The sequence below is a fragment of the Nannospalax galili genome, unplaced genomic scaffold (assembly GCF_000622305.1).
Source record: "Nannospalax galili isolate Female #2095 unplaced genomic scaffold, S.galili_v1.0 scaffold660, whole genome shotgun sequence".
NCBI classification, from domain to species: Eukaryota; Metazoa; Chordata; class Mammalia; order Rodentia; family Spalacidae; genus Nannospalax; species Nannospalax galili.
The window spans coordinates 300,698-312,361 of NW_008349073.1; the positions used below are offsets into that span (position 1 = coordinate 300,698).

At 43.2% G+C, this 11,664-nt stretch overlaps 1 protein-coding gene across 1 annotated transcript in view; it reads right to left on the reverse strand.

The window, feature by feature from the left end:
* The window catches only part of Cpa2 (carboxypeptidase A2), a 23,564-nt gene extending 16,889 nt beyond the window's left edge, over positions 1 to 6,675 (reverse strand). Inside the window, exons 1-5 of the mRNA XM_008846341.1 lie at positions 6,594 to 6,675; positions 3,796 to 3,877; positions 2,994 to 3,128; positions 2,354 to 2,446; positions 741 to 842 (exon numbers count right to left, since the gene is read on the reverse strand). Of these exons, the coding sequence (XP_008844563.1) occupies positions 741 to 842; positions 2,354 to 2,446; positions 2,994 to 3,128; positions 3,796 to 3,877; positions 6,594 to 6,658 (477 nt within the window). The 5' untranslated portion in view covers positions 6,659 to 6,675. The remainder of the gene's footprint in view (positions 1 to 740; positions 843 to 2,353; positions 2,447 to 2,993; positions 3,129 to 3,795; positions 3,878 to 6,593) is intronic.
* Between the last annotated feature and the right edge of the window lie 4,989 nt (positions 6,676 to 11,664).

Genomic DNA, 11,664 nt, shown 5'->3' on the forward strand with positions numbered 1-11,664 from the left:
TTCTGAACAAAGTGCAAATGCTTGAAACTATCAGCAGAAGACAGAGGTGCCGAGCAGCAGCAAACCTTAGTCGTTTTCCAACTGACACACACACACACACACACAGACACACACACACACACACACACACACACACGCCCTTGTTCAGGGCTGTCCTTGCCTTTGCGGTTTTTCTGTGGTCCTCTGCACACTGCAAAACTATTTAATTTTGTTTGTTTGTTATAATGCGGTTCGGGCAGTTACTAGGTATTTTGTTTTTAAGCTGGCTTTAAACAGAAAAGAAAAGAAAAAGGGAAATCTGCGAAGAACTCCCACTTTGATTAATTTCCCAGGGCTCTGCAGCCCCTCCCCCGCCCCGCAGCCTCTCCTACTCGGCTCCCATTGGCGCGCTCCGCCCGGTTCCTGCGAGCGTATCTATCAGGACACAGGCATTAATTCTCTCCTGCAGACCTGCGTCAGTGTGCGCAGGAAAAGAGAAAAAAAGAGAAAAGAGAAAGGGGGGAGGGCGGTGGTGGAGATGCTCAAAACCAGCAAAGACCGGTTAGGAAGAGGAAAAAAAAAAAAGAGGAAAAAGAAAAAAAAAAAACTCTGGGGGGCTCTGAACGATGCTTCTTGAGAGAGGCTGACAACAGCTCTCACAGCTTTGAGCCCTTGGCAAGAAGGCCCAGCAAAGAGGGGCGGGATTCTAGAAGCATTGAAAGAGAAGGGGGGGTGGGGGAAAGTCGCTGCCTCCTTTATACCTTAAGCACCTTGATGGGCCGATTTTCAAAAGAAGAACCGATGATCACTTTGCTCACTAAACCAGGGTGCTCAGCCACGAGGTTATCCATTTCTTGGTAAATCTGAAATGTTTTAAGTGAATAAACAAGGCGTTAGGAAGTGAACAGCGAATGCAGCTTATTAGGGACTTCCTCTCCCCTCCACTCGGGTTCCTCCAGACCCCAGGCGGTGAGGACGGACGGGAGGGTCGAGGACTGCTGGCTGCCAGCGGGAGGACGATGAGTCACTGTGGAAGGGAGAAGCCATCTTGCCGCAACAGAGCCGGTTCTTTCCAGTTCTGTGCAAAGTGAAATGGCACTTGTCTAGTTTGCCTGTGGTGGGTTTTTGTTGTACTGCCCCCTCCCCCCAAACCCTGTCCAGCACAGGGAGAAATGCAAATCGTATTGGATGCAGAAGCGGAATGTGGCCGGCTGGGCGAGTGTAGGCCCGGGGACAATGGGACCCCCGTCGAGCACCATCCAGCCACTGGCTACTGGGACCCCAGTTTTCACGGAGATGCTGTCTGTGCCTTCTCCACGCACCAGGCTGCATCCATTGCTGGGACTGAGACCTGAGCACGGGCTGCGGGAATTGAAAACAGCCTCCAGCTGTTGCCAGCCATTTGCTGTCACAAACACCTGTTTGTGTTTCTGGCAAGGGGAGAGAGCACACTTTAATTATTTCATTCTGCTCGCCAAACTTAGGATACTTTTTTCTTGAGGGGGAGAATTTTAGGAAGGCAGAAAGTGAGCTATTCGTGGGTTCACTTAAGACATTCTGTATTACACGGGTGATGTTGCTCCGCGTTCAATTGCATTGATAGTTTTGGCAGTGAAACAAATAGGCTAGTTTAGTCCAGTCATATTTTGCTCCCAAATAAGTTTAAATTGGAGTAGCTTTTACCAGTAAATAAATTATGGCAAGAAAAAAAAAACAAACTTTTGCTCCTCTTGTATGCATTTTTAAATTGCTAATTTGGAGACTTAGTGCCCCTCTTATGCTTATGCTGTACTGAACCCCCAACTGCCACCCCACCCTCCAATCTCAAGTCAGTTCCGATAGATAGCCCTCTATGGATCACCCCCCCTCCCAAGACTGTGTCACATTGGTAAATGCAGTGCTGTCTAGGTACCCACAGTAAAATCAGAAAAGGCAGCAGAGACTAAACTCTGTGACTGTATGGCCTTGGATCCATGTACAGGTTGGGAAATTCCTGCTCCCAACCTTGCCTGTAAGTCAGCCGGTTCAGTGGCCCCTGATACATGGAAGATCACGTGAAGCCTAGCTCTCCAGCAGCTCGGTAGTGGGTGCAGGTTAGAAATCAGCAAGGGGGTGTTGTGGGAAGAGTGTGAGAGTGCTATTTATGGGCTCACTTAAGACATTCTGGACACTTCTAAAATAACTGTGTGATTGATGGGATGGACAAGTGGACTTTCAGTTTCTGCATTAAACCAGTGACACAGGGAACCTTGGAGAAGCTAGGAAATAATAGGAGGATCATTTCTAGGTTATTAAATCATAACATGGAAGTGGTAACCTTGTCCTCAGAGAGGAGACTAGCTCATTTCTCTGCTGTTTCTTTTGAAATGCCTACCTCTTCCAAGGTATGGTAGGCCCCAAAGTTGAAGTTAGCACTGCGTTCCCTTTGCTGATTGAGCATTTCTTCATTTTCTTGGTCCAACAGAACCTAAGATAAGTCAATTCTATGATTAGTTGCCTGCAATGCATTCAGTCCCGTGTTGGGAAGAAAGTCCCCAGTACCAAGCTTCCATCATCATGTGTCCAGTCCATAGTCTCTGGGTCAGACATGTCCTTTTTTCTGGTAGTACTCTGTAAAGGGATGGGGCTGATGGCCAGGCAGCCTCTGCAGGCAGAGGATGACAGTACTACTTAGAGGGCCTTTGGGCTGTCTTGCAGCTCAGCCTGCCTGTCTGAGTTAACCTCTAATTAAAAACTAATTGAATAGCAGCTTGCTTTCCTTAGCCTAACTAACACCCTTCAGTTTATGTTCTGCATTCCATGGCATCACCTCTCTTTTACCCTTTCCCTTCCATTCTTCCTTACCACATTCCACTTGTTCAAAATGCAAAAAGAAAAAGGGGTGATGCCTCCCCACCACCCTGCAAGAGTAGCCCACACTGCTGGAAGACCAAAGTGAGACCTACAGACCCCTTCCCTGGCAGAGTACTGGAGAACCAGCAGGCCTCCGGAGAGTTGCTCTATGGCACACTTACTTGAACATCTTCAATCATGATGGAGTAAGCAATCCCCTGGGACTCCAAGAAAACTTTGACTGCCTGGATGTTCACAAAGGGAACACGGATATGGGCTACCTCCCCTGGGAAGGTGGGTGGTTTCCAAAAATCAAGCTGAAAGGAATAAAAGGCCAAACAAGGCTATGCTGGATTGTGCTAAGAGAAATGGATCATTTGTCAGTGTTGGATTTCAGTAAGTCAATTTGTGTACCTCGCTTATTTGGGGCCTACAAAAGTAGAATCACTGTGGAGTCACTAAGGTATAGCAACAAGAGTTTCTTCTATATCCAAGCATCAGCAAATATGTTACATTGTTGCCAGCCCCCCCCGCCCCCCCATGGCTAGATATTAAAACTGGCAAAGGAACAGATGATTTTAAATTATAGGAGGTTTTTTCCTAAAAGAAAATCTGGCACTCAAGTGGGCCACTTCTTTTCATCATAGGATATTAATGCCATAAATTATTTTAGAAGGGAAATAATGTATTAAAGGTGTCCAATGGTGTTTCAAAGGAACTTTCATACTTGACATCTCTCCACTCTTGCCATATTCTTGTGACTTATCTAGAAGAATGGTATATTTATATTCAATTTTCTGAGTGTGAAAATGTGTAACAGAGAAGGTAGGGGACTTATCCAGTGTCATATAGTTGCAACTGGAGTCCGTGAGTTAGTGTCCCATGCTGTCTCAAAGGAGTCAAAATATAGTTCAAAATAGGTGTCATCCATGCTATCTGATTGTATTTACTCTCGGAAGAAATAGCCCATCCTACAACAAATACCTGAAGATGTTCTTCGGCCTCCAGTTGCACCAGATTTTTAATTTGTTCTTCATTTCTTGGGATGATCTCAAGAACTTGGTCTCTAAAAAGATGTTAACCACAGACATGACTTTAAAAGCAAAACCTGTACCCTATTTCCTCTTGCTTTCTGTTCCTGTCAGCATGTAAGAGATGAATGCAACAGTCAATAATCTCTTTTCACAACCCAGAAACTAATAAATAGTATACTGACCCACATCCCCAGAATGAGGTGATCAAATGGCTTTATATCCTCCAAGGAAATGTTATCTAAATAATAATTAAGAGGTATACCTGCTCCTAGCAGGAAGCTTGCCATTAAAGTTACCTTTCCTTGAGCTAATGAGTATTTGTCAAATAACACCTGCTGCTCATAAAGCTTTGGCTTTTAAAACTTGTCCCTGTTTTTCAAGGGAGAAAAAGTGAAATAATTGATTTAGTGCTCATAAGAGGAATCAGATTTACATCTGGGGAGACTGGAGTTTTCTCAGTTTAGTTTTTTTGGTTGTTCTTGTTTGTTTTGATTTTACAACTGAAAATAGATTAGGGTATTATCTCCAGATTCCATGATGTGGGCAAACTTGGGGCATGTCTAGAGAAAATTGGGGCCCAAGCAAATAATGTATAAACACACACGTGCGCGCGCGCGCGCACACACACACACACACACACACACACACACACACACACAAATGGAGAATAAAGGACATGAAGAATACCATGGCAGAAAGGAGAAATCCCAAATGAACAAACAAAAAAGTTTGGGTAGAGGTGCCAGATTCTTATAGCCCTTTGTTTAGTAATAGAGCCTTTTCCTCCCCTGTCTCTTTCTCCAAGCAGGCTGATTTCCTGTTCCCTGGTACAGCAGGGAAGGAATGAACGCATGAGTCATAATGGGGTCAGAGACCAGAATCCAGTCCTTCTGGTACCCAGCGCCACACAATTTCCACTACACTCTAGTGGAATACACAAGTGGCAGAACTCGAGCTCTTCCAGACCCTTCTGCCTCCAAGTAGCCATCTGCCACAAATGGTCTGAAAATTCCTCCATTTGGGTCTCATTACTTTTAGTTAATGCATAGACTCCCAGGGGTCTTCCTTTAAAATGAGGTGCTGGGAAAAGTAATACATTAGACTAATATTTCCTGGTGTGTGTTCTAAGGAGCAGCAGGCCCCTGGAGTTGATCAGCTAAAGGGGATGGTTGTGAATTGAAAAAAAAAAAAAAAGAAAAATAGAGAGTTTTATGCTTCCAAGTAAATCCCTCATAGATTCCTAGCTTCTTAATGCATACGTTAGTCAACATCCTAGAAATTCTGTAGTTCATGTAGTTCATTTAACTCTCTGATTCCAAGATTTATTTAACTACCTACTTTTATGGAGCAAATTGATTAGACTGCTTTATTAGTTCCCTGGAACACTCTCCAAAAATGCCTTTTTTAGAACTATGGGACCAGGCTGGGTAGGGTGATTCACACCTGAAAGCCCAGCACTTGGAAGGCTAAGGCAGAAGGAATGCCACAAGTTAACGGTCCATCTAAGCTATGAGTTTCAGGGCCACCAGGGTTATAGAATGAGAGCCTGTCTCAAAAGTAAACAACAAGGAAAAAACATATGTGTAAACATACCCTTACACAGTACCTTGCACATAATGGAGCTAAAGCACTTCACAGCAAAGATGAATCCTAAAGCCATGAGAGGAGTTGACTGAAGTCTACAGCCCTGGCCTTCCCACTTCCTGAGGTTCCAATATCCAAACACTAAATCTGAAGACATGGGGACAACGGCTGACAGGGAGGATAAATCCCAGAGAGATGGGAAGAAGGTGGAAGAGAGGCCTTGACATCTTCTGTGATACCTGAAGCAAGTAGCGAAACAACCGTGTGCTTCCCTGATGCCTACCATCCCCACATTCTGACCACTGGAGCGGAAAATGAGCAAGGACAGTCCTGTGAAAATTCACTTTACAAAATGGAGTCGTTCCTGTCATACACTATCAAAATGTTGTCAAGAACTTTTAGAAAGAAAGGGAAACATGTTTGGTCTTGAACTCATGCCCCAGAAAGTATCTCACAGAACCAACACAACAAAACAGCCTGCCCTCTGTCTAAGGCTATTTTTACTGCCGGGTGTGGTGGTGCACGCTTTTAATCCCAGCACTCAGGAGGCAGAGGCAGGCAGATCTCTGTAAGTTCAAGTTCAAGGCCAGTCTGGTCTACAAAGTGAGTTCCAGAACAGGTGGGCAGGGAAACCCTGTTTCAAAAAGACCAAAAAAAAAAAGACTATTTTTACTTTGCAAATGTTGAAGGACCTTCCAGCCATCACCTTCAGCATACCCTTGCACAGTAACTGCCCGCACTCTCCAGCTCCCAATCACAGCCAAAGACACGGCCATTCAAAATCACTTGCACATAGTTCTCTGTTCTAGCAAAATCTCTAACCTGTTCTCTGTTCTCTGGACATACCAGCGGCCACCACAGCCTGAGAGTGACTCAAATTGAAGTCCTAGTTTGCATTCCCAAATAAAAGATTCATCTCTATGTTTTTGACTTTTGACAGTTTTTACTTGTCTTCTCCTTCTGATACCATTCATCTCTTTTTTGATCACTTCCTATTTTTTTCCCACTATTCCCCCCAATCTAAGAGAACTCTTGAAAACACTGAACATATTATACCCATTATTCTACGACCACATTATAATCAAAGACTAAGTTATAATCAAATGAGAATCTCCATGAATCAGGTAAGTAGAATTCAAACAAGCACCAGAAAGCATCACTTACCCCACAAATGTTTCTCGACAGTAGATATGCCCAAATAGGGCACCAAATAACAGGATCAACCTCATGGTCAAGGCTTTTCCCAGAGTCCAGAATTTCGCAGTCCTTCCTGAACTTTATAGGGAGCACAGCTGAGGGCGATCAATGGGCCCTCTGAGAATTCAAGTGAATTCCCACATGGTGAAATTCTCACCTGCTTGTGAAATTCTCAAGGTTGCAAATACCCACCAGTGTGTTATTACCAATCTGTATATTTTCCATTCTTAGAATGAGATAACAAACTTCAATGGAAAGAAAACAAAATTGTCAGAGCATAGCAAGGGCAAATCAGGCATTTATGATTTAGAACATAAAATGCCACTAGCTCTGCTCGGTGATAGAAGCCAGATTAATAGACCTAGAGGTTAGAGTCCTTTCTGGGTCTCTGACAAAAAAAAAGGCAAAGCATTTATAGTAATTACTCGGCATCCTGTCTATCACATTCTATTAGTTTGTTCATTCGTTTATTTTTATAGTGTTTACCCTGAAATGCTGCAGTTACTCAGTCCACATCTGTGAAAGGTCCCTGTAGATGTGGCCCATTCCAACCCTCACTCTATATTAAATAAACGAGACAGAATGCCTTGTAATATTTAATTTTACACCGTCTCTAAAGTGATCCATCTGCATTTTTACCTAATTAATATCCCTATTTCTATGCTTTAAGAAAATGTCTTTCTGACTAAAACAGTGAAGTTGTTTGTTTTAGAAAGTTTGCATTTAAAGAAAGTGTTTTACTTAACGACCAGTAATTCCTCCACTCAAAAAAACCCATTTGGTGTCTATTTCTCTGAATCTCTTCAGCCATTTACAGGTTTTCTTTTTCTTTTCTTCCTTTCCCTCCCTCCCTCCCTCCCTCCCTCCCTTTCTTCCTTCCTTAGTCTGTTTGCTCTGCTTTTAACCCAGGTTATCCTGGAACCAGTTCTGTAACTGAGGCTGGCCTTGAACTCCTGATCCTCCTGCTTCCACCTCCCAACTTCTAGAATTACAGGCCTGTGGCTCCATGCCCGGCTTAGTTTTTTTGTGAAGCAAAAATTAGACCATATTGAATACACTATTTTTCAAAAAAGAGTTTTTTAGATGAAAGAAAAATTTTCTTGTCCATATGCATAGCTCTACAATAATCTGACTTTGTTCTTCAGTACTTATGAAGAAAATACCTATTTTCTTTGAGAAATGGTACTCTTGCATCACAGTCATCCGTACATGCTATGTTCAGCCTCGCGAGACAAGCTCAAACAGCTGCAGAGAAATTTTCAGCTTTCCCTTGTGTATCAAATTTTTCATCTGCACACACTTTAAACCCTAGATTTTAATTCTCAAGTTACTACTAGAAGAGAAAAGGTACACATATTATATTTCTAGTTGAAGAAATTACTAGATTGGTTTGGGTTTTCTTTCTTTTTTTTGTTTGGAGGGGGTTAAGTTGGTGAATTAGTTTGGTTTGGTGTGTGTGTGTGTGTGTTTGTGTGTGTGTCTGTGTGTGTGTCTGTGTCTGTGTGTGTATGTTCATTTTGTTTGGTTCTGTTTTGTTTTTGAGAAAAGGTCTCAAATAGCCCCAGGCTGGCCACAAAACCCCTACAAGCAGAGGATGACCTTGAACTTCTGATCCTCCTGCCTCCACTTTCTGAGTGCTGGGATTACAGAAATATATCACCACCTCAGGTTTATACAGTATTGAAGATCAAACCCAGGCCTTTGTACATGGTAGGCAAGCACTCTACCAACTAAGCTACATCCCTGGCCTCTGTTTTTTTCTTTCTCTTAAGAGTCAGAGAGAAGACAAACCCAAGAAACAGAGATGATAATTCATCCTCTTGTCTCCAGCAACCATCAAATAAACAGCCTGGTGGAGGAAAGGGAATGCACTTGAAGCATCAATCAAAGCTTCCTGGGAAAGATGACCTTCAAGCAGAGTCTTAGAACAGGGAGGATGTGAGAGAGTTGAGAGGGTCTGAACCACTGACAGTAGGCAAGCACAAATAAGTGCAAAACTGGGAACGCACACACAAGCCTCTGAGTTTAGGAGGAAACTTGGCCCTCCTGGTGAAAAGACTAGGTTCTGGGAGTGGTGGGGCATGCCTTTAATCCCAGCAGAGGCAGCGGCGGCAGATCTCTGTGGAACCCTGTCTCACAATAAAGAATGATAGACCTTGAAACATTCATATCATCTCAGAGACCCTCTGAGCAGGAGGCCAAGAAGGAGCCTCCTGGAGAGAGCCAGACTGAGAATGCTGGGTAGGGGTGGGGGGTGCAGGGTGTGAGTGGGGGGACTGTGCCATGTATTCAGAGAAGAATTTAGTGGAGTGTGTGATAACTGGTACCCCTTACAACTGATCGGTATGGGAGTTAGAGAATGGGTGTTTCTAGAGAGTGTCAAGAAGAGACCGATAACCCCCTTCCTGGCTGGGCTGACACCTAACATCCCCACCACATCACCCTGTGTGAGGCTCTTCTGTAAGAGTTTAATTTGATTACTTTCCTACTGGTATGGTTTACAAGAGAGATTTTTGCTGAGAAGTACTACCCAATGAATTCAACCTACTATATGTGGTAGGAGCACAGAAACTCTCTTTTCTTCCTCAAAAGGACAATAGAGGTAGGTATAGCTGCAGTAGATGCCTAAATCCAAAGGGGAGAGTACTCGAGGGTAATGTGTGAATGAAGCAAATGAATATTTGCTCAATAGACAAAAATAATTTAAAAAAAAAAAAAAAAAAAAAAGCCACCAGAAGCTGGAGAGATGGCTCAGCAAGTTAAAGCACTTGCTACAAGCCTGGTGACCTGAGTTGAAACCCCATAAAGGTGGAAGAACCAATTCCACAAAGCTGCCTTCTGACCTTGACATGCTCTCTCTCTCTCTCTCCCTCTCTTCTCTCTTTTCTCTTCTCTCTTCTCTCTCACACACATACCAATAACAATAAATAAAATTTACAAAATAAATGTCTCAAAATAAATACATAAACAAAAAGGGTCTAGTGTAGTGGACCTTACCTTTAATCCCAGCACTCCGGAGGCAGGACAGGTAGAATTCTGTGAGTTCAAGGTCAACCTGGTCTACATAGTGAGTTCCAGGTTAGCTGGGGCTACAGGGAGACACTGTCTTAAAAAGGCCAAAAAAGATAAGATGATCGATAGACAGCTGATAAATAATAAAGAGCTGAGCGCGGTGGCACACAGCTGTAATCCAACACTTAGGAGACTGACACAGGAGGATCTCGAGTTGAAGGCTAGCCTAGACTATATAACAAAACTATGAAGAGAAAGAATGGAAAGAAAAGGAAAGGAAAGGGCAGAAAAGAAAGAAGGAGGAGGGAGGGAGAAGAGGGAATGGAGGGAGAGAGAGAAGCAATTAATAATAAACTAAGGAAGCTGGAGGAGGAGTAAGCCAGGAAATTGTAAGCCTTTGTTTCTGTTTCTGACACTGTAAAGGATCCATAGCATGACAGAGCATTGTGTTTTCCAAACCTTCTCATCATTCTAGAAACAGGGTAACATATACTAAACTGCAAGTATTTTAAATATGCAATTTGATAAATTTTGACATAGGTATATACCCATAATGAACCCATCACCACAATCGGTGTCACATATCACATATCCATCATCCCCAATAAAATCTGTTTTTGAGAGTGGCTTAGAAAATCTCCAGCCAGAAAGAAATCATTGAGACCCCTGTGCTTTGGGGGATGAGGAAATGAGGCCCCCAGAGAGGAAAGTGCCTACACAAAGCCCCACGGCTGTTCTGACGTAGAACAGACACTAGGCACTCTGACCTCAGGCCTTGGTCCCCAACCTTGACACTCCACAGTACCCAATTAGCACAGGTAATTCTACTCGGCTCTAGGAAAAGGCCATTTTTGACCAAATGTTTCTTTGCCCATCCCTGGGGAAGCTGTAATTTAAAAAGAGAAAGATGATAGCTCTCTTTGGGAAAGGGCTCTAATAGCACATTGCTCCGTTCAGGGATGATGCTGGGCACCGTGCTCAGGCTTTTGCCCTTTAACCTCAGAAGTTGAAATAGCCTAACTACAAGGAGAGAGGGATAATCTCTAGAGCCAGAGGAGACCAATCCCAAATTAAATCCCTCAGAACAGCTTCCAGAGTCCAGAGTTCCTCCACATCAAAACTCCTGACCCGACGTCTTTATCTGGAGAAACATGTTTATTTGGACCAAATGAGTTCTACAGCACAGTTAATGAACTATTAACAATATTTCAGAACTTTGTGAATTAAATACACATTGGTGCTTTGACTGAGAAATGCACAAAATTATGGTTTCTGAGAAGAGGAAACACGTTCCAGATTTCAATCAACCAAATGTTTTAAACAAAAATGTCCTTCCCAGTTGATTGATTTTCTGTTGCACCTTAGACACTATTAAACCCTTAAGGAATTTCTTTGTTCTCATGAGATGTTGGTGTCAGGGGAAGTTGGGCAAAGGAACATTGAGGATCTCTCTGCTATCTTGGCAACTTTTCTGAAAATGTAAAGTTATTCTGAAAATGGTTCTAATGTTATTTTTTGAAGTAAAATTTTGTTGAGCATAGTGAAGTGTATATAATCCCAACACTTGGGGAAGCTAAGGCAGGAGGATTAGGAGTCCAAACCCAGCCTGATCTACATGAGACCTTGCCTCAAAACAGAAAAGCAAAACCCAAAATGTACAATGGCAAAAATGGACAGAGAGGGGCTGGAGAGATGGCTCAGCGGTTAAGAACACTGGCTGTCCTTGCAGAAGACCCGGGTTCGAATCCCAGCACCCACATGGCAGCTAACAACTCCAGTTCCAGGGGATCCGACAGCCTCTTCTGCCTTCCTCAGGCATTGCATGACACGGGTGCACTTACCTACATGCAGGCAATACACACATATACACAAAATCGGGTGCGCTCACATACATGCAGGCAATACAGTCATACACATAAAATAAAAATAATAAAATATTTTAAAAAATAAATAATTTTTTTTGGTCTTTTTGAGACAGGGTCTCCCTGTAGCCCCAGCTGTCCTGGAACTCACTATGTAGACCAGG